This window comes from Oncorhynchus mykiss, chromosome 17 (genome assembly GCF_057628025.1).
Source record: "Oncorhynchus mykiss isolate SJ-2025 chromosome 17, ASM5762802v1, whole genome shotgun sequence".
Taxonomy (NCBI): Eukaryota; Metazoa; Chordata; class Actinopteri; order Salmoniformes; family Salmonidae; genus Oncorhynchus; species Oncorhynchus mykiss.
Window position 1 is genome coordinate 17,179,691 of NC_143038.1, and position 23,685 is coordinate 17,203,375.

Here is a 23,685-nt window from a genome sequence, read left to right on the forward strand (position 1 = left end):
ATTGTTCTTTGATGAAGAGTCTCTCCTTTCTCATGTAAAGTTAGGTTTCATGAAATACCCTGTAAGAGCTTTCGTGCACAAGCCCCTTCAGTGTCATAACTGCAAAATATATGGTATTTTGTCAAGTGTGTGCAGATGGGAAGAGTATCGTATGCCAGCTGAGTTGAAATGCTGCAATTGTGGTGACGAACATACGCTCAAAGGAGACAGAGGTGGTAAGAGTAAGTGCTCTCCAGAGGGTCTCCTATCTGGACGTGATGAGAAGAGGGAAGGAGCGAGTCGTGGTGAAGAAACAATGGTAGTAGAGACACCACCAGTGAAGGTTTCACACCAACTAAGGGATCATGATACATTAAATGTTAAAAGGGTGGGATTTGTGTCATTTATTGCAATAGTCATCAACTGTAAAGCACAGGAAAGAGTCAGAGAAATTGGATTGGACTGTGACTGAATGAGGGGGGTGGGTTTTGCTTGTTGAAGCCCTTGTCTATTTTTGTATTTTGTATGATATCGTTTCCCCCTTTTTTCGGCAATGTTTGGTATTTTCTCGCTCAACAGCCCATCCAGTTGGTGGCGGTAATGCCCCTTTAACATTTGATGCCAACCGCCGTTAAACTCCACCGAAGAAGAAGAGCTGCCAACATGGCGGCGCACATGAGACGCTTGACACATTGGTACAGAGCAGTGATAAACAATAATTTAACATCACTTTCAAGCGTCAGAGGATATTTATCAAGGTCATATTCTCAGGTTCAAACAGACTTTTCGTCTAATCGTGTGCGGCGTACGTTCACAGATTTTTTTCATGAACTCTACCAACACATAATTGTGCCATCCTCCCCTGTTCGTCCGCGGGGAGACCCGAGTCTCCTGTTTGTCAACGCAGGCATGAACCAGGTAAATTGAACAATCATCGGTCGGTTTTCACATGAAGTATTATCTATATTATTGAATACAGTAGACACTAATTTGATTATTGGCAAGGGGCTATAGCGAAGAAAGCTAGCCTCATGCATGACACTGGAGATTTGACACCTCTGACAGTTCTGTTGCTCTATGGGTGTACAGTCCCGCGTGAACAACAGCATTGAGCGAGTGTAGACAATACATAGGCCTACTAGCTAGCTATCTAAAGGCAATTCCAGTCAAATGCAGATTTGTGTATTGTTGACTGTCAGCTGATTTTTTTGTGTATACATACCATACCTTTGGCCATGCATCAAATGCCTTCATAGCTTTTTTGGGGTGCTTCAACTTCACTGGCTCTGAGTTGGAATGATGCCTCTCTTCTCCTCTTCACTTAGTTCAAGCCTATTTTCCTTGGAGCAGCAGACCCGCGCAGTGAAATGGCCACATACCGGCGGGTGGTGAATAGTCAGAAGTGTGTCCGGGCTGGGGGTAAACACAACGACCTGGAAGATGTTGGTCGAGATGTCTACCACCACACCTTCTTTGAGATGTTAGGAAACTGGTCCTTTGGCGATTACTTCAAGGTGTGTGACATACATGTCGCTGTGATCTATGATGCCATAGCAGTTTAAAAGGCAGGTTTAAAAGTGTCTCTGTGCAGGAGGAAGCGTGCATCATGGCTTGGCGTCTACTCACAGAGGAGTACAGGATTCCTCCAGAACGCCTCTACGTCTCATACTTTGCCGGTGATGCCACCTCTGGTTTGCCAGCAGATGAGGAAACGCGCCACATCTGGCTAAGCTTGGGGTATGAAAGCCATAGTTTCCTCTCCAAGATAATAACAACTTCCTGACTCATTTGTGTTTTGATCCTTTGCCATTCTCTTTTTTGGTTGATGTTTTTGTTTGTAGAGTGCCCTCTGATCACCTCCTGCCATTTGGGATGAAGGACAACTTTTGGGAGATGGGGGAGATTGGCCCCTGTGGCCCCTGCACAGAGATCCACTATGACCACATTGGGGGCCGTAACGCAGCCTCGCTGGTCAATGCAGACAGTCCTGATGTGGTCGAGATTTGGAACCTGGTCTTCATGCAATACAACAGGTGCTATACCTACTACCAGGGGCTTATAGTTTGGGTTTTAATTAACCATACTAAATGCTATTTAGAACATGCTGTTTAGTATAAAAACTTTGCAGGAAGCAACAAATATCAACATTCTAGACTCATTCATAGGAATGCATCATCTAATGCACAACTGCGTTGTTTCCCACCGTGTGTACATTTTGGTACAACTCATCCTCATTACTGAATATAAATAGTGTACAGTGAATTCATACTAAATGAAAAGCTTAAATTAGTTTGACTTCCTGGCATTTAAAACATAATACATTTTTTGTCATGTAACATGCTATAAAAATTTATGTTTTTGCATACCCAATCGAAGTAGTATTTAGAATGCAAGTTTGGGTATTCGGACAAGCCCACTTGCGAACTCATTTCATTTTTATTTCAGCCAAGGTCTCATGTATCAAAGATAAACAAACACAAACACTTTTGGCACACACAGCTTGCTAGTTAGGAACAATTTCTGCTAATGCTCATGCACTCTAACCTTGGCAGAGGATGGTAGCAAGACGATAACATCTTTACATTATTATGTGATGAAAATATATTCCATCTGGAGTTCACTCTACTATGGACTGTTATACTTTTTCCATGACTGAATCAAATTACTAGGGTGGATTGTGTGTCTGTGTTTATAAGCCTATGTCTGACTCCTTGCGTTTGGCTGTTCCAGAGAGGCAGATCACAGCTTACGGTCACTCCCCCAGTTCAGCGTGGACACTGGCATGGGTCTGGAGCGACTGGTGACCGTTCTCCAAGGACAACGTTCCAACTACGACACTGACCTCTTTACCCCTCTGCTGTCTGCTATACAACAGGTAAGTTTAGTTTGTTTGCAGATAATTAGGTACAATAAGATAGAGGATTGAATAAAAACATTTAAGAAATTAAACAAAATACATGTGCAGGTGAGGAAGAGAAGCCGTCATTTTTATTTAACCTTTATTTTATCTGGGAGTCATACTGAGATCAAGGTCTCTTTTACAGGTGAGCCCTGAATTACATAAATTACAGAAAACACACACATCAAAATCTAAATACAAAATGCAAGCAGGAAGAAAGAAAAACACGGCCATAAAAAACGAACACATTCATGAGTAGTAAGATCCTTAATCAGCTTTGTGAATTGCCCCCAAAGGCACCATAACATAAAATGTAAGAACATTTAGAAGATTGTTCCACAGATAAGGTGCAAGGAAACAACTAAAAGCTGATTTACCTAACTCAGTATAGACCAAAGGAACTTCCAGAGTTAACCATCCCTGAGACCGGATGTGGTAACTTGTATGTCTAAAGTTTAGTAACGATGTTTTTGTAAAAGTTCTTTAAAAATGAAAACATAGCAATGTATCAACCTACTTGACATCAAAGAGGGCCTTTCCAACTTTCTGGTAGAGAATGCAGTGATGAGTACTAAAATTGTAGGGCGTGCTAAAGCGCAGTGCGCTATGATACACTGCATCTAACGGCTTTAATGAAGTGGCGTTCATATAGATTATGTCGCCATAGTCTACCGATAGGAACGTCAAATGAATAATCTGCTTTCTGCATTTTTTTTCCCGAGAGGCAGGACCTATTTTTATTGAAGAATCCCATTTTTATTCTCAGCTTCTTAACTAACTCATCAATATGCTTTTTAAAATACAGCTTTTCATCTATCCAGATGCTAAGATATTTTTAAGCACGGACACGATCAATATGGACACCATCCAAAGTACATATGCTTAAATCATCAGACATATTTTTATGTGCTCTAGAGAAAAACATATACATAGTTTTACTTGCATTCAGTACTAATTCTGGTTAATAAAGTTTTTCTGTAATACAATGAAGGCAGACTGTATTTCAGACCAATCGTGGGGGACAATAGCATACACAACAGTATCATCGGCATACAAGTGCAGGTTACAATTATTTACAGACAAAGTTGATATTGTTAATGTAAAAAGTACAGGACCCAGAATCGACCCCTGCAGGAAATATCCAGGAAACCTGATTTAACGCCATCTGTAGATATACATTGAGTTCTATCTGTCTAGAAATGATTATATATTACCAGTCAAAAGTTTGGACACACCTACTCGTTCCAGGGTTTTTCCTTATTTGGACTATTTTATACAATGTAGAAGACATCACAACTATGAAATAAAACATATGGAATCATGTAGTAACCAAAAAAGTGTTAAACAAATCGAAATATATTTTATATTTGATATTCTTCAAAGTAGCCACCCTTTGCCTTGATGACAGCTTTGCACGCTCTTGGCATTCACTCAACCACCAGCTTCACCTGGTGCAGAAGCCGGATGTGGAGGTCCTGGGCTGGCGTGGTTACACGTGATCTGCGGGTGTGAGGCCAGTTGGAAGTACTGCCAAATTCTCTAAAATGACATTGAAGGCGACTTATGGTAGAGAAATTATCAATCAATTATATGGCAACAGCTCTGGTGGACATTTCTGCAGTCAGCATGCCAACAGCGTACCATTTGCATGCTCCCTCAAAACATCTGTGGCATTGTGTTCTGTGACAAAACTGCACATTTTAGAGTGGACTTTTTTGTCCCCAGCACAAGGCGTAATGATCATGCTGTTTAATCAGCTTCTTGATATGCCACACTTGTCAGGTGGATGGATTTACCTTGGCAAATCAGAAATGCTCACTAACAGGGATAAAAATACATTTGTCCACCAAATTAGAGAAATAAGCTTTTTGTGCGTATGGACACTTCTGGGATATTTTATTTCAGTTCATGAAACATTAGACCAACACTTTACATGTTGCGTTTATATTTTTGTTCAGTATAGAATACATTTCAAAGATAAGAAGGATCTTAGCTGAGAATTAATCAAGATTACATTTTTGGCAAGAAAGATAATGAACTAAACCTTCCCTACATAGGTAAAGAGAAAAAAAAGTTGCTCAATTTGTATCTGATTGTCCAAATTATGTGTCATAATTAATTTCACAATGAACTGCTATGGCTCTGTTGCTCCCACGGGATTAAATGAATGTTCACTGACGTCTATATCTTTCTTACAGGAGAGTATTCGTGCCAACTTATTTGTCTGTTTTGTAGTTTGGTTTGTTTCTTTTTCTCATTTAGTTATCATCTAAATCCATCTAGCGCTCCAATTGCCCTGAGTATAGAGGGAGGACTGGAGAGGCGGATGTGGGCAAAGTGGACATGGCATACCGCGTTGTTGCTGACCACGTGCGCACCCTGTCTGTCTGCATTGCTGACGGAGTCTACCCGGGCATGTCTGGGGCCGAGTGAGTCAAACTGCTGTTAGTCTCTTGCTGCACCATGCGCCGATTATGGCTCATGCACAACAGGCAATCTGAAAAATGCCAGACTTACTAAGCATTTCCACTTCATTGAGGAAGGGAATGATAACACCTAAAGGTATAAAAAAAACACGGTAGTTAACACTAGAACAGCCTGGCCTTTGAGCCTATAAGTACCCGCTAGAGAACGTTGAGTGTTACTAGGCATCCCCGGCGTCCCCTTTAGCATCAGATGCATATCAACCCGCAAGGTGCCCAAATATAAGCACCAACGGGTGATAAATAGAGCATAAACAGTTGTGAAGCATGAATAAATATTCATGGGAATATATCCATGTAAAAAATATAACAACTGTTATTTGTTTAGATAGAGTCAAGGATATGTTTTGTGTAATTCTACAAAGTTTGAGTGAGAAATATGCTATTGGAATAATATACACTTGGTTGTGTTTATAAAGGCCTTAGGCAACATTAGAATACTAAAAAGCTATTATTTCAAAGAACATAATAGCATTTTCCCTTGTTTATTTTACTCTAGGCTATAAGTTAAAACTAAAAACCACTAGTTCAAGTCCATCACAAATAATTCCTTTTATAATTTCATTTTGGCAGATTAAAAGAAACATTGTGTAAAATAAGAAAATGTATTTAGAAAAAAAACAACAGAATATCATATTTTAAGTTTATTATGTTACTAGTGTTGTGACGTTGTATCGACGTTGTACTGCTGTTCATCGAATGATTAACTGTTTATAATTATGTGATTAAATGAATCAGGTCATCATTAACTCAGTAACCTGGGGCACCATGGGAAAGTTTGTTTTTATTGAGTTTCCATTTCCCAAATTAACTCAAAAGAATATCAATATCGATTTTACAACAGTCGCTAATTAATCGATTTCCTCTACAGTCTCATCCTGAACGTCGCATAATCCAGGAATCTGTACAAACCCGAGTCCCACTAAATGAGTCCTTACCACACCAATTGAGATGATTATTTATTTACTAACAAGCTAAACTGATAATATAAGATACACAAACACACAGTCTAGGCTATTGATTAGAACTTAGTACAATGAAATAGGTCCCCAGCAGGCCAACACAATATGACACACAAAATGTGAATATAGAAAGAGAGAGTGCATGAGAGAAAAGCACACTTGGATACATTTGTAAACTATGCTTACAAATTACCCCTAACACCTTGCCCCGAACTGCAGCTCTTATGGGTCAGAATATAACGATGTAATTATCTCCTCGTGGACCGAGTTCCGACTTCTCCTCTGATGACGACACTTCTGTTGTTACCGGGTGTAAGTCTCTGATTGTCCACACGATGTCAGTGTCCTTTCTCTTAATGGTCTGTTTCCTCACGCTTGTTCTGTAAGAGGGTCTTCTGAGGACGATCAGCCGTGTAGATGGTTCCAGCGTGGGAATGAAAGCAGTGTAGGCACACGATTCATTGGAGAGAATAACGGGGTGGTCCTGCTTGAATTCACCTTAGATACAGTTACAGTTACTCAACCGTAGCATTGATTTTTTTTGAGTTTCTTTTGTCTTCTTCAACCTCGTGTTGCGTTTTGGGGTTGCGACTACTCGGACCTTGGCTGCAGTGCGTGGTTACCTAGTTTGATATGTAAATTCTTAACTCACGTGTTTTATACCCTCGGGTCAGAAAGTGGCTTTTCCGTCTTTATGGCAAATTCTCTTGGGCGTCACTAGTTACGAGTCAAGGTCTGAATTTGACTCAGATCCAATTTAGTCAACTGACTTCACATTTCATCTTTAAAAAAAACATTCTCTTTGATCTGGACATTTTCCACATAATGTACAGTATGCAAACATCAGGTACATATTATGAAAACTCTTCAAGTTACAATGTTTTCGTTATAATGTTGTCATTTAACTTTTAATAACATAACAAAAGCGACATTAATTTTCATATTCCATCTATCGTCGTTACCACCATTTTGGCTGACGAAACATATTGTCCCCAAGTCCATTTATTGCATGTGACTGTTCTGAGGTAGGTTCTCCATAGGCCCATCATACATTCCATTCACACTGAGAGGACAAAGGGATTTTGTCTGCCGCCTTAAGATTTACAATGAGCGTGAGGTGTCATAAAACCCCCCCACCTCCATATCTCTTGATTTCTCTTGATCTCTCCCCCAGAAAGATGTCTCTGTAGGATTGTGGTCCACAGTAACCTGATCCGAACAGGCCAGTAGAAACTGCAGAATATGCTCTTTCTTATAGAAATCAAAACGTTTTACCTGCATGTGACTGATGGAGGATTTGATAGTGATGCTCCTTGCCCTGCGTCTGTCAATTACAAGATGTAATTCTTCATGTACAATTTGACAACTGATAGTATTGTCACTCATCAGACTATTGTCAATTGAATCTTGTCTATAGGCTTACTGTTATCATGTGTTAAATGAGTTTCGGTATAGTTTGTGTAGTTTCGGTGGGCAGGCTGAGTGGCATCATTTATTTTCCCTCGCTCCTCAACTTGGATAGAGTCAAGGATATGTTTAGCATTATTCTGAAGGCCTGCTGCAACACGTAGCATGTTATTATTTCCCTTACAATAAATGTGATTCACAATAGAGTTATAGTTAATCAAATGTAAAAGAGAATAGTATCAACCCACAAGGTGCACGGGGGAATTATTAACATGAGCGCCAACACTGATAAATAGACATAATACAAACTCATCATTACACTACTGTTGTTCTAAATTAACTCAACTACGTAACCCTCCTTATCATTCAAATTTTAAATTTGACCGTGGAGTAATGTGCACAGTTATTACCCATTCATCCATTTGTCATTCAGTGGGCTGGCATCGTTTGCTTCCCTTCGCTCGTCAACTCAGATAGTCAAGGATATGTTTTGCCTTATTCTGAAAGGCCTACTGCAACACATAGCGTGTTTTTGTTTTCCCTTACAATACGTTTGAATAATTATAGTACATAGTAAATATAAATAAAGTAATAAATAAAGTAAATAAAACAGTCCCATAGCAGCTTATTTGTACAAAGTAAAACTTCAAAGAGAATGATATCAACCCATAAGGCTGATGAATAGGCATAACACAAACTCATCATTACAGTATTGTCTTTGTAATTTAAATCAACCTCTTCACCCTCATTATCATTCAGTTTGGCCTAATTTAAATTCCATTGTGAAGGAAGGTGAACAATTATTGCCCATTCATCCATTTGTCATTCATTCAGTGAGGAGAGAGAGAGACACGTCAGTGCCTGGCTGTGTACCAATGTCCTACAGCGCATTGTTTCGGCGGGTTAAGTTGGGAATAGGTGTGAATAAAACAGGCAAAAAGTCTCTAAAGGCTGTTTCTGATTTCAAAATTCGGACAAATGACCAATGTAAAATACAAATATTTAGGATAAGTCAGGGGAGTAGCAGGACTTACTTTTTCCGGGGGGGGGGGGGGGGGGATTTTATTTTATTTATAAAATCAAACGTCAGTGGCCATTGGCATATGGCGGTTCTAGAGTTAAAGGTTAAATTAACTGAGAGTAATATTTCAATCTAAAATTAACATATCTCAATCCCAAAGATTGAGAAAGAAGATTGAAATGTTTGGGATTGAGACATATAGCTGAATCTACAAAATAGACTGTGGGGAGGTCTGAACACATCTGACAATAATCTGACAATTGTCATTTTCATTCTCTTTCAATTATTGTGTTTGTGCGTGCTTTTGTGTGTGCCTGCTGCAGATTGGTTTTACGCCGTATCCTCCGGCGAGCTGTGAGGTTCAGCACTGAGGTACTGCAGGCCCCTGAGGGAGCGCTGGCAAGCCTGGTACCCACAGTTGCCCACATCCTGGTGAGTTGGGCTGTGATATCAGACTTGTGTCATTATGGTCTTGATCCTCTCTCATCCACATCTTTTCTACAGGGTGATGCTTATCCTGAACTGCATAAAGAGTCAGATAGGGTAAGTGATTACCATGAAATGAGAGAAATTACATCAACAACACGTTTAATGACGGTTATACACCAGGAAGTAAAGTTCTTGCAAATAAAATAAAGTCTTGCATATACAAACTTCCTGACATTTCGTACACAGCCATTCACTTGAGACACTTTCTCAGATGAGTGGCAAGGAAGGTAAGGAGTGGCAAGGAAGGTATCTATTTGATTTATTTTCAGATCATGGATATAATCAATGAAAACGAGGCCCAATTCCTGTCCTCTCTGAAGCAGGGGCGCAGAGTGATTGACAGGACACTCCAGAGATTGGAGAACAATGCCACTCTATTCCCAGGTCAGCTTCAGTACTAGGATACAGTACTGGGATAGGGTATGGTTTGTAAAAGGGTATTTGTGGTATACATTTTTGGGCCAATTTATTTCAGTAGTCAATCCTTGTGTGTGTGTGTGTGTGTGTGTGTGTGTGTGTGTGTGTGTGTGTGTGTGTGTGTGTGTGTGTGCTTATCTCCTAGTGCCTGTGGCCTGGTCTCTGCATCGTAACTTGGGCTTTCCTCTGGATCTCATTGGACTAATGCTGGAGGAGCAGGGCTTGAGTGTTGACCAACGGGCCCTTGATGTGTTGGCCATTGAAAATGAAAATGTAACTACAGTCAGTGCTTTTCCTCTCCTTTTCTATACATGAAGCCAATATTGCTAGTCTAATCTAGCTTAATGAAGCTGCATAGCAAAATACTAAAAAGTAAATGTCCAATGTTTCCAGATGTCTATGAAATATCACATGTTATTAATTACCCTGAGGGAAATAGTTTCCCTTCCAAAAATGGGTAATTAAGTATTTCTGTGTTTGAATGGCGGGGACATACCCCAACAACAGTATGGTGGGCGTATAACGGTCATTAAAAATATTCATGTGAGGAGACTGCTGATTGATGAGCCAACATGACTTCATGTGCTATGAGGATATTGCAAGCATTTTTGAAACGGCCTGTTTGAGATTCAACTTTGAGGTGGAGTTCTTGTGTCTTTTCTCTAATTTATGCTTTGGCCACACGAGTCAAAAACAATATTTGGGTATGAGTTGAATGTGAGATTGTCACTGGACAGTTGCTTCAAACATTACACTTTTATGATTTTATCATACATTAGTTTGTTCCTTTACTCAACACTGAATTATTTAATGAGTACTACATTTTACATTAAAAGCTTGAATTAATTCTTAATAAAACATTATTTATGGTTTTAAACTATTGAAACTAAATGAGGCCGTCCAGCTTTTTCCGAAACCCTTGCAGATAAGTATATTTTCAGTATATTTTTACTGAAAAGGATCCACCCCATTCCATGGCTGTCTCTCCTCTCCCCACCACCAGCTTAGGTGTCAGGTGCAGACCTCTGTTGGGGATACGCTGGTCCATCTGGATCTGCACAGCCTAGCCCAGCTGCAGAGTGGAGAAGTTCCCCACACAGACGACTCTCCCAAGTACCACTACAGCTTGGCACAGGATGGCAAATATGGTATAGATGAGTTCTCGAGATTATAAACAACATGCTCACTCACAATTACAGTAATTAGTCTAAAACGGTTGGGTGCTGGATCCACGCTAGTAAAATCCTTAAAGAATGAGTTAGACAGCACTCCAAAGGATAATCTTCAGTTAATATATTATATGCAGGTCAATTATCCTCTGTTTTGCTGTCCATTTTATTATCTCTGAAAGGAGCCCTGTGTCTTTTCTTCAGTGTTCCAGCCCTGCCATGCTACCGTGCAGGCCCTGTACTGTGGACAGACTCTTGTCTCGGAGGTGGCCGGGGGCCAGAGGTGTGGTGTGGTGCTTGACCGGACCTGTTTCTATGCAGAGCAAGGGGGGCAGTCCCATGACCAGGGCTACTTCATCAGAGATGGACTGCCGGTCAGCATTAGCTACACCTTTTTTAAGACACCATGTTTAAGTACACTGTGTCACAACGTGTGTCTGTGAGCTGCTTGTTAGGGATGTACCTGAAAATGTGGGGTCCATACATTGATTGTTTCTGATGTCAACTTTCCTGTATATGAATGTCCTATCCTTCAGCAACATTTTTACTAAGCTATTGAAACTACATTCATTGAATCATTCCATTCATAGTATATTTACTAGCCTAGTTGGGATGGTGTTTGTGTTCCCTCAGGATGTCCTGTACCCTGTTGAGGCTGTGCAGCTTGCTGGGGGATATGTGGTTCATCAGGTCACCGCTGCTGAAGTGCTGAGAAAAGGGGACCAGGTCCAGCTCTACCTGGATGAGGTATAGCATTTTCTACAGGTCGACTCTTAGCTTACACAATGGACCTTATTTACACATCAGTCATGATCATTTGAAATTCAGGCTAGTCGGGTCATAGGAAGAAAAAGTGTTATTTTGAAGTCTATGGAAAGTAGTGGTGAAACTATCCTCACGTTCAACATTTAAATTAACAAAAAAGTCATAAATCAACAGAGTATCTATAGTCACACTGTATTTGACTGCCAACCCTGTTTAAACATATGTTGGTTACCATGGACCAGGGGTGTCAAACTCATTCCATGGAGGGCCTAGTGTCTGCAGGTTTTGGGGTTTTTCCTTTCAATTAAGCCCTAGACACCCATGTGTGGGGAGTTCGTTACTAATTAGTGACCTTAATTCATAAATCAATTACAAGGGAGGAGCGAAAACGCACAGACACTCGGCCCTTTGAGGAATGTGTTTGACACATGCCATAGACAAACGCAGTATAGCTTATAAAATACATATTTATTCATTAGGCTTCTGCAACAAATTAACTGCGGGTGTGTGTTATTTGTGAGATGTGCTCTTTAAAGCTATTTGTGAGATGTGCTCTTTAAAGCTATTTGTGAGATGTGCTCTTTAAAGATATTGGGGCAAAAACTGGTTGAATCAATGTTGTTTTCCACATAATTTCAACCAAAAAATACAATATGAGGATGTTGAATCAATGTGGAAAACTGATTGGATTTACAAAGTCATAAACGTACGGGAATGTTGTATTTTTTTCACCCAACTTTTAACCTAAATCCAATGACGGGGACATTTTTGGTTGATTTCACGTTTAATTCACATGAACGTAAATCAAAACTAGACGTTGAACTGAAGTCTGTGCCCATTGGGATGTTTGTGACGTATACTTTGTCATAAATATGATTATGTTAATGGCATATTACATGTCATAATTTAATTTGCTAATAAGGAAATGAATGTTTATTCACATCCAGCCACAGAGACTAGCCTGCATGGTCAAGCACACCGCCACACACGTCCTCAACTTCGCCCTCCGTCAGCTGCTGGGTTCTTCTGTGGAGCAAAGAGGCAGTCATGTCGCTGCAGACCGCCTACGCTTTGACTTCAGCGTCAAGGTATACAGTATGATCCGTGAATTTCATCATCTGTCGTTGTCCAACAATTCAATTATATACATTTTCAGTAACTTTATTTTGATTTATTGTTACTATTTCATCCTTCCACAAGATATAGTCCCAACACAAATCTAGGGTTGCTACCCAAGCCGGCTGGTCTTTCGTTCTATCGATTCGGTTGCCAGAGACGTGACCCAGTCTTTAAATCTTTGGTCTAAAACTATGGACTCGACCCAGTCGTTTGTTCTAAATGTTCTGTTGCCATGATGGCTGGCAACATTCTTATCCCTTGCATGCTAGCTAGCCTACTTTGGCTAACACAGTCATGTCAAACAATGGAGCCAGAATAATAGCAAAGTAGCTGCATTTTCTTATGTTTAAGCTGTTTTCTAGTTATTTATTTTGGGGGATGGAATACATCCATAACAATGATGTGCAATTTCACCTGTAGAACATTTGCCCTCTTGCCAGGCCACTGTTCGGAAGAGATAGCCAACTACACAGCTAACACAATCACTTCAAACTGAAGTTGGAATGACAGAAAAATTGCTGCATCTCGTGTTTTTTATTGACATTTCTTTGTATACAGTATATCCATAAAAACTATGCTGATTCATGATTTAGACTGGCTGAGAAAAGCTGCCAGCCGGTCTGTCTCGTCCCGTTCATTACCGTTCATTACCATAGGACAGCTAGAGATCGAATTTCAATATTGAAACAATGTTGCAAATGTCGGGGAGGCAGATTATTACTAATCTCCGCTGTTGAAAACCGAATGCTATTCTAAAAGAAATGGAAGATAATGTCTAGATGCTTTGTACAGTACAGTGCCTTCGGGAAGTGTGCAGATCCCTTGACTCTTTCCAAATGTTGTTACTTTTCAGCCTTATTCTAAAATTGATATTTTTTTTAAATCCTCAGCAATCTACGCACAATACCCCATAATGACAAAGCGAAAACAAGTTTTTAGATATTTTAGCAAAATGTATTATAATATCAAAAGTAGAAATACCTTTTACATAAGAATTCAGACGCTTTGCTATGACACTCTAAATTGAGCTTTAGTGCATCTTGTTTCCATTGATCATCCTTGAGATGTTTCTACAACTTGATTGGAGTCCACCTGTGGTAAAATCAATTGATTGGACATGATTTGGAAAGGCACACACCTGTCTATAAGGTCCCACAGTTGACCGTGCATGTCAGAGCAAAAACCAAGCCACTAGGTCAAAGGAATTGTCGTAAAGCTCCTAGACAGGATTGTGCCAAGGCACAGATCTGGGGAAGGGTATGAAAAAATGTCTGTAGCATTTAAGGTCCCCAAGAACACAGTGGCCTCCATCATTCTTAAATAGAAGAAGTTTGGAACCACCAAGACTCTTCCTAGAGCTGTCCACCCGGCCAAACTGAGCAATCGGGGGAGAATGGCCTTGGTCAGGGAGGTGACCAAGAACCCGATGGTCACTCTGACAGAGCTCCAGGAGTGGCTTCGTGACAAGTCTCTGAATGTCCTTGGCCCAGCCAGAGCCCAGACATGAACCTGATCGAACATCTCTAGAGAGATCTGAAAACATGGTGCATCAACTTTCTCCATGCATCTTGACAGAGCTTGAGAGGATCTGCGAAGAAGAATGGGAGAATCTCCCTAAATACAGGTGTGCCAAGCTTGTAGCATCATACCCAAAAAGACTTGAGGCTGTAATTGCTGCCAAAGGTGCTTCAACAAAGTACTGAGTAAAGGATCTGAATACTTATGTAAGTGTGATATTTTAGTTTTTTATTTAAAAAAAAATCTGAAACAAACTATAAAATCCTGTTTTTGCTTTGTCATTATGGGGTTGTGTGTAGATTGCTGAAAAAACAACAACAATTTAGTCAATTTTAGAATAAGGCTGTAACCTAACAAAATGTGGAAAAGGTCAAGGGGTCTGAATACTTTCCGAAGGCACTGTAGATCTAGTATATACTGTACATAGCCTGGCTGAGCTGATGAGACAGTGCTTTGTGTAGTCAGATAGAACAGAGTAAATAGGCATTTCGTCATAGATTTAGCCTGTGGTAACTTGTGGGATAGACACCGTCTGGAATGCGGTTTTAACCAATTATTATCTAGGATTAGACCCACACGTTGTATAATAACACTGTAATAGTAATAATATATTGAATATATAAGGCCCCTGTAGCCTATTTTTATAAACATGGATGACTTAAATGTTGTTTTTCTAAAACACAAAAAAAGACAATAACCAAGCCAATTAAGTATTTTAATTTAATTGATTGTTTGCTGTTGTCCTGCTGCTCTTACATCCTTCACTATATGCATAATGGTCCCGACATTTCAACAATACTGTTGATTCAAGGAAATCATAAGAGAAAGTAAAAATTATTGTAAATTGGTCTCCATGTTTAAGCTAGTAGGGTTTTAATGCCGACAGTCCCAGAATTCCAAAAAACATTCTGATACATAAAAAAATAAAATACATTGTGAAACCCAAACGTATTCTGTGGAATTCTTCCAAACGCACCAGAGAACAGCACCAGGGTAACACATTTCATGTGACTACGCCCTTAGAGTAATCACATCCGTTATGAATAATGTGAAGTTAAATGCATTGCCAAAGTCCAGTAGATAATCAAAAAAACTCACTTTTGTATAGAAGCATGAAAACGCTTTTTGGGATGTAATAATAATAATTGATTTTTGGTGGTCACTCTGTAGGGATCATTGAGTATTCCCCAGCTCCAGGAGATTGAGAGGAGCATCCACAACATTATCACAGAGAATAATGCGGTGTACATGGAAGAGGTTCCCCTGGCCCGGGCTAAAGACATCCCAGGTCTAAGGACTGTGGATGAGGTAACTGTGTGTTGATTCAGGGACACTCCTAACCAGATTAAAAGGAATAATGTTGATAATAACTGTGTTTTGTAAAGTGTTGTTCAATTCTCTTAGCAACATACATTGTTAATGTATTATAAGTGTCAACCCAATGGTTGCAATTTGTAAGTGCAAGATATTCTGCATAATAGTGTGTTGGCATCGGAGGATTCCTGAATCCTCTGTAATTATTCCTAGGTGTACCCTGATCCGGTGAGAGTGGTGTCCGTGGCAGTTCCCGTAGCAGACCTGTACGATTCTCAGACGGACAGATGGACGTCAGTGGAACTCTGCTGTGGGACGTAAGTTTTGTCTGTCTGTCTCTCTCACTCAATCACTCTTTCTCCCTCTCTATGATAGATTCAAAATGCATTTTTAAATGTAGGACTTAACATTACTTGTTATTTACCATAAGATATTACGAAATGACAATATGCACTGCCTCACCTTTCGGCACGTGAGGATGTGGCAAATTGTTCAATATACTGTAAAAGAGCCAAAATGAGAAGAGACAGTAGAATGTATACGTTTTATCGTGGGTTAAGGTTAGAAACGGTTCATATATTTTGGAGGAGTAGATTTGCCAATTCCTATAGTTGTGAACAATGCTAAATATTTTATGTTCATTGCTGTTTCTAAAGGGCTACTAGACCAAGCGTTTTTCTCTTTTTCAGGCATTTACTGACAACCGGGGAGATCGGGGATTTGGTTATCATTTCCGAGAGGCAGATGGTTAAAGGGATCAGCCGTATCGTGGCAGTCACTGGAGACGACGCCAGAGAGGTGTGTTATATAAAAGCAAGAAGGCATAAAACTAAATAGGTCGTGACTTATTGTGAATATGCCAGAGATGCATAGTAGCGGACTATATAATCACGTCACTTTATCCCAAGTATTCTCATGTTTTACAACACCAGTTAGTCCCTCGCTCAAGACTTTTGTGCTGCTGATTCAGTATTAATTTTGTACATTTTCCTATTTAGGACGCCATGTATCACTGATCTTTTAAAAAACACTCCATGATCAAATAAGCATCGGATTGTTGGAGGCATGGGCTTGTGGGAGTTTTCACCATATTTCTTAAACCAGTCATTTCCTTTCAAATTAGTGAAGGGGAGTGAATAAGTGCACACTTTGGAGGAAGGAGAGATAATTGGGACGTAGCCCAAGTTGAGAGTTTTACAGAATCACAAGTAGCTTTCAACGAGATTCATTCTGATATTTGTCGTTGTTTTGTTGGCTCACAGGCTCGAGAGGCGGGTCAGGTCCTGACCCAGGAAGTGGAGTCTTTGTCAGCACGTCTTGCAACGGTCGCCAGCCCCTCCCTCGCAGATGCCAACCGGCTGGCCAAAGAAGTGGGCATACTGACAGATGTATGTATGCTTTTCCACTCCCTCCCTACTGACCTAACTGATGGTCATTAGACAGACAATATTGGAAATGCTCCAAAAGGCAATTTCAGACAGTATTAAATGATTGCCTAAGCGAGAGCATGGGACCTGCATTTTTTTATTTTAGTTATGAACATAGCCTTGTTCTGTTCAATGTTCTCCACCTATATAGTACTCTAAATACCCCAATTCATGTTGTTAAGGTCAAAAGAATACAAGATAAAAACTGCTTACACCATTCAAACCAATGATGGTTCGAAACTTTAAAGGCAATTTACTCAGAATCATCTTATGGCAGATATAACCTTATAGTCCCAAGCTACCGCATTACTTTAAATAGTTTGAATTAAATGCGAATATGACACAAATCCTTAGGCCTTATATTTGTGTTTTGTCCCAGGCAGTGGATTGCACTGCTATACCACAGTGGAAGCGGAGGGAGCTTCAAACTCGCCTCAAAGGTCTACAGAGGACAACCAACACAAGCATAAGGAAACTGGAGACCAAAGAGGTATCACAAGCACACAACCCCATTGTCCTTTCAAACGTGTATTATATCCCCCACAATAACTATTTCATGTGACAAGTAAAAATACATGAACATGATCAAACTTTTTGTATGCAGGAAGACACATGAGTCACAACAGCATTATAAAACAATCACAATAGTTAATGCATGATAAATACTGCATGATAAAACATTATACTAATTTGTATTTTTAACTACTTTCTCTTTCTTACTTACTTTTGTTCCATTTTCAGGCTGCTGTGAAAGCCCAATCACTATTCATAAAGAATAGCAACAAGAATATTGTAGTGGACACTGTGGACACAGACTCTATATCAGTATGTTTTTCATCTGAATTTCTGATGAGGCTCAGTAGTTGTTTAACATCCACAATTAGATCATTTTGCCCCATATAAAACTAATGCATCAGTATTGACAGAGAGTGATTTACTGTATTTTATCAATCACTTTCAATGCAATCATCGTTTTTTTGGAAACACCTTAGATTCTAATGATGCACTTACCGTTACTAAGGCTCTGGGAAACTGAGCCTCAATGTAGTTGATCCCATTGCTCTCATTGTAGGTGCTGATGAAGACAGTGAACCAATACAGTGACAGAGCCCCAGGGACCCTGATCATGCTACTCTCCCACCAGCAGCCATCGGGGAAGGTCCTGTGTGCGTGCCAAGTGCCCAAGGTATAGGGTCTAGCTCTTACATCACTGTATTTACTGATATGGCATTTTCTCTCAATATGTCAAGTAGAGGTCGACCGATTATGATTTTTCAATGCCGATACCGATTATTGGAGGACCAAAAAAGCCGATACCGATTAATCGACCGATTTAAAATAAAAAAAAATCTATAGAATCATTTTTTTTATTTGTAATAATGACAATTACAACAATACTGAATTAACACTTATTTTAACTTAATATAATACATAAATAAAATCAATTTATCCTCAAGTAGATAATGAAACATGTTGAATTTGGTTTAAATAATGCAAAAACAAAGTGTTGGAGAAGAACGTAAAAGTGCAATATGTGCTATGTAAGAAAGCTAACGTTTCAGTTCCTTGCTCAGAACATGAGAACATATGAAAGCTGGTGGTTCCTTTTAACATGAGTCTTCAATATTCCCAGGTAAGAAGTTTTAGGTTGTAGTTATTATAGGACTATTTCCCTCTATACCATTTGTATTTCATTAACCTTTGACTATTGGATGTTCTTCTAGGCACTCTAGTATTGCCAGTGTACCAGTATAGCTTCCGTCCCTCTCCTCGCTCCTCCCTGGGCTCGAACCAGCAACACAACGACAACAGCCACCACATCGAAGCAGCGTTACCCATGCAGAGCAACGGAAACAACCACCCCAAGGCTTCAGAGCGAGTGAAGTTTGAAATGCTATTAGCGCGCGCTAACTAGCCAGCCATTTCACTTCGGTTAAACCAGCCTCATCTCGGGAGTTGATAGGTTTGAAGTCATAAACAGCGCAATGCTTGACGCACAACGAAGAGCTGCTGGCAAAACGCACGAAAGTGCTGTTTGAATTCATGTTTACACGCCTGCTTCTGCCTACCACCGCTCAGTCAGATACTTAGATACTTGTATGCTTGTATGCTCAGTCAGATTATATGCAACATAGGACACGCTAGATAATATCTAGTAATATCATCAACCATGTGTAGTTAACTAGTGACAGGCAGACTTCTTGTGGAGTGCAACGAGAGAGAGGCAGGTCGTTATTGCGTTGGACTAGTTAACTGTACGGTTGCAAGATTGGGCCCCCGAGCTGACAAGGTGAAAATATGTCTTTCTGCCCCTGAACGAGGCAGTTAACCCACCATTCCTAGGTCATTGGAAATAAGAATGTAAAAAAAATATATCGGCGCCCAAAAATACCGATTGGCCCTAATTAATCGGCCATTCCGATTAATCGGTCGACCTCTAATGTCAAGGGTGGGGAGACTAAATACATAAAGTGCTTTCATTTCTTAATGGTAAAAAAAGATGAGGGAGAGTGGGGTAAGTTGTGCCAAAGGGTTAGTTGAGCCACCCCTTGTTTCTAGGAAACCATACACAAAATGAATAGTGTGACCAAATATTTAGGGAGAGGTCATTATTTCATGGAGTCTGTGAAGGAAGAAAACACATGGGAAAAGTGGTAATCAAGTTCGGTCCAAAAACCTGATTTTCACAAAGTCAAATTGATTTGTTTTATAGGTTTCATGATTATTTTATCTAAACCAAAGTAGATTGTTTTAAGACTGTTTTGTACATCAGTTGGGGTCTCTATAAGCTGTAATATGAGGTCCTAACCCTAGCATGAAAGTGCATCCTTGTAGCTCTATGAGCTAATATAGTCAAAATTATTGCTTTGTGGGTATTTGATCTAACGGCTAATCAATATACCTCAAATTAAGATTACATTTTGGCAGTTTTATGCATAATATGCATAATATTTTGAAGACAGCTCGCGTTCGTGTGATTAGTCAAGTTCAAATGATGAAAAACGCCTTCCTCAGTTGGATTCGACCCCCTCTAGGCCACAATTTAAGTATTTTCTTCCCAGGTGTAATGCAGGGCATTATCGCTGGGATATGAGTTTACACCAGGACCTGAGTCTATGACACATTTTAGAAATGTGTCCCTATGCTAATCCTGTCCTTTTGCTAAATTTACTCCATAATCAAGGTAAGTTGTGCCAAGAGACCACTTTTTTTGGACAACTATGTTTTCAAAACTGTTATGTTTACATGAATTCTGATTATTTTCAGGGATGAAAAACATCCTGAAATATTTGTAGATATCTATGTTAGAAAGAATAGTATATTTCCTTTGATATAGTGATGCTGAATGTAAATAATGGCTCAACATACCTCTCACCTACAATGCATATGGAAAAGTATTCAGACCCCTTGACTTTTTCCACATTTTGTTACGCTACAGCCTTGTTCTAAAATGGATGAAACTATTTATTTTCCTCATCAATCTAAACACAATACCCCATAAAGATAAAGCAAAAACAGTTTATTTCTTTATTTTACCAAAAATTAATAAATACCTTATTTACATAAGTATTCAGACCCTTTGCTTGGAGACTTGAAATTGTGCTCAATGGCATCCTGTTTCCATTGATCATCCTTGACATGTTTCTACAACGAGATTGGAGTTCAGTTCACCTGTGGTAAATTCAATTGATTGGACATGATTTGGAAAGGCACACACCTGTCTATATAAGGTCCCACAGTTGACCGTGCATGTTGCAGCAAAAACCAAGCCATGAGGTCGAAGGAATTGTCCGTAGAGCTCTGAGACAGGATTGTGTCGAGGCACAGATCTGGGGAAGAGTACCAAAACATTCCTGCAGCATTGAAGGTCCCCAAAAACACACTGGCCCCCATCATTTTTAAATAGAAGACATTTGGAACCACCAAGACTCTTCCTAGAGCTGGCCGCTTGGTCAATCTGAGCAATCAGGGGAGAAGGATGTGACCAAGAACCAGATGGTCACTTTGTCAGAGCTCCAGAATTCCTCTGGTGATGGGAGAATCTTCCAGAAGGACAACCATCTCTGCAGCACTCCACCAATCAGGTCTTTATGGTAGAGTGGCCATGCGGAAGCCACTCCTCAGTAAAAGGCACATGACAGCCCACTTGAAGTTTGCCAAAAGGCACCTAAAGGACTCTCCAACCATGAGAAACAAGATTATCTGGTCTGATGAAACCAAGATTGATCTCTTTGGCCTGAATTCCAAGCGTCACGTCTGGAGGAAACCTGGCACCACCCCTACGGTGAAGCATGGTGGTGGCAGCATCATGCTGTGGGATGTTTTTCAGCGGCAGGGACTTGGAGACTAGTCAGGATCAAGGGAAAGATGAACAGAGCAAAGTACAGAGAGATCCTTGATGAAAACCTGATCCAGATCACTCAGAAGCTCAGACTGGGGTGAAGGTTCACCTTCCAACAGGACAATGACCCTAAGCACACAGCTAAGACAACGCAGGAGTGGCTTCAGGACAAGTCCCTGAATGTCCTTGAGTGGCCCTGCCAGAGCTAGGACTTGAATCTGATCGAACATCTCTGGAGAGACCCAAAAATACCTATGTAGCAATGCTCCCCATCCAACCTGACAGAGAATCTGACAAACTCCCCAAATACAGGTGTGCCACGCTTATAACGTAATACCCAAGAAGACTCGAGGCTGCATTTGCTGCCAAAGGTGCTTCAACAAAGTACTGAGTAAAGGGTCTGAATACTTATGAAATGTAATATTTAATTTTCTAAAAACCTGTTTTTGCTTTGTCATTATGGGGTATTGCGTGTAGATTGACGAGGGGAATTTTTAAAAAAAATCAATTTTAGAATAAGGCTGTAACGTAACAAAATGTGGAAAATGTCAAGGGGTCTGAATACTTTCTGAATGCACCACATGAAAATACTCTCAAATAATATTTTTTTTGTTTGTTTTGTTTTTACTGTCGCCTTATATGAAACATTTGATCTCAAATCCAAAAATGCTGCAGTACAGAGCCAAATTAAAACATGTAGCTTCACTGTCCAAATATATGTGTATATTCACACACTCTTACCCACCTGTTATCTCTCTCTATCACACCAACACTCACTCCTCATCTTTGTCTCTCCATAGGGCTTTAGTGCTCTCTCTGCCAGTGACTGGGCCCTGACGGTGTCTGCTCGCCTGGGAGGGAACGCAGGTGGCTCTGCCACTGTGGCAAAGGGCACAGGGAGTGTGGCCAACCTCACTGAGGCACTCAGGTGTGCTGAAGAGTATGCACAGGACAAGACCCAAAACGGATGCTAAGTACAAACGTCAAGGGATCACAAGCCCACATTTACCATAGGGTGTAGGCAAAATACACCACTGTTCAATGGAAAAGTTCTCCAACTGCCACATGGCGGGTTGATGACAAAAGTACATATTACAGCATACTACAGGTTGGAAGAACCTACCATTTTCGGGGGGGGGGGGGGGTGTGACTGTGAGAAGTTCAGTTCGGGTGACTTTTAAAAGGACAGCCTATTGAAATGAAATGATACTGACATCTAAGATATAATTTCCCCTGTTGTAGCATAGTAGCTATAAATAAATAGACTGAGGGTTGCCCATCTGCATTCACCCCATTGGGCTAATCATTAGCGAGATCACAAACTCTAAACATTATCTTGTTGCTAGTTAGCAACATATTGATGATTTGAATGTCCCACTGGCACTCATCCAAGGATCATGTACTGTGAATACCACCTGCCCCATGGTACGTTTAGCCCTGGTCTTTCCTATGCATTCAACACCATTGGCGAGTGCCAACAGGCATAAACCATGCCATTGCTAAAAACTCTGGTTCTAAAATGGTGCAGTTCACAAATTTTGGGTATTTGAGAAATACGTTGAGTAAAATTAGAACGCTCTGTGATCCTCTTTTAACAGTGGCCATCAAAACTGATTTAAAATGTGTGTTTTCCAGCGATTACATTAAGAATGTTGTAGGCCACAATGACTTGGCATGCATGTTTTTCTCCATGTTGTTCTCCACTGCAATTTGAAAGCACTTTGAGAGGGATTTTCTTTTCTCTCATAGAATGCGACGGCCCAATTTAACCCCTGCTCCTATTTATTATGGATGCAAGTGTCTGGAATTTCTGTCAGGACTCAGTATGTACATGTGTATGATAAGCATTATGAATAGGTAGTCAAGACAGTGTTTGGAGATTTGTATTGTGCTTCTGTCCTAAGATTATGGAGAATAAGGAAAGTCTAGTTTGTCCTGCGATGTACTGAATGACAGCCTTGTAATAATTAACCATTTTTGAGTGTAAGGATTATGCATATTCCAGTTGTCTACTTTCTTTGTTTTAGAAGGAATAAAGACATTTGAGGTAATTTCTTATTGTACAATTTTCACTAATTATTCACTTGATAACCTTGAGTAACTCGAAGCTCACATTTTTACAATAGGTATAATTGTTTATTTAAATCGTTAAGGCATAATGGCAGTGTTATTGAATCCTAAATTGTTGTACAACAGTTACACTTTTTTTTTTGTAATTCTCTTGTGCTGTAAAATGACATAGAAACCCATCTCTAAAACTCCACATACATTGAATTCATATACTAGATGGATATTCTCATGTGTAAAGCCTGTGTCTATGTATGCTGATGACTCAACATACACGTCAGTTACCATTGAAAGTGCAATCACTGCA

At 40.0% G+C, this 23,685-nt stretch overlaps 1 protein-coding gene across 3 annotated transcripts; it reads left to right on the forward strand.

The window, feature by feature from the left end:
* Positions 1 to 612: 612 nt before the first annotated feature.
* On the forward strand, positions 613 to 23,358 carry aars2 (alanyl-tRNA synthetase 2, mitochondrial (putative)). Of its 3 annotated transcripts, none has more exons than XM_021568318.3 (22): positions 613 to 897; positions 1,305 to 1,493; positions 1,571 to 1,716; positions 1,821 to 2,012; positions 2,710 to 2,854; positions 5,162 to 5,307; positions 9,075 to 9,183; positions 9,256 to 9,294; positions 9,510 to 9,624; positions 9,803 to 9,939; positions 10,661 to 10,805; positions 11,031 to 11,200; positions 11,460 to 11,573; positions 12,539 to 12,679; positions 15,399 to 15,536; positions 15,756 to 15,859; positions 16,232 to 16,340; positions 16,805 to 16,930; positions 17,349 to 17,459; positions 17,711 to 17,794; positions 18,042 to 18,155; positions 22,112 to 23,358. In XM_021568318.3, exons 1-22 carry the CDS (start codon positions 643 to 645, stop codon positions 22,283 to 22,285), a joined length of 3,003 nt encoding a protein of 1,000 aa, XP_021423993.2. In that variant the 5' UTR covers positions 613 to 642; the 3' UTR covers positions 22,286 to 23,358. The 3 variants fall into 3 exon arrangements, with proteins under 3 accessions (XP_021423993.2, XP_021423995.2, XP_090061071.1); XM_021568320.3 differs by having other exon boundaries at positions 9,803 to 9,930; XM_090204945.1 differs by lacking the exons at positions 613 to 897; positions 1,305 to 1,493; positions 1,571 to 1,716; positions 1,821 to 2,012 and having other exon boundaries at positions 2,725 to 2,854; positions 5,141 to 5,307.
* The last annotated feature ends 327 nt before the right edge of the window (positions 23,359 to 23,685 follow it).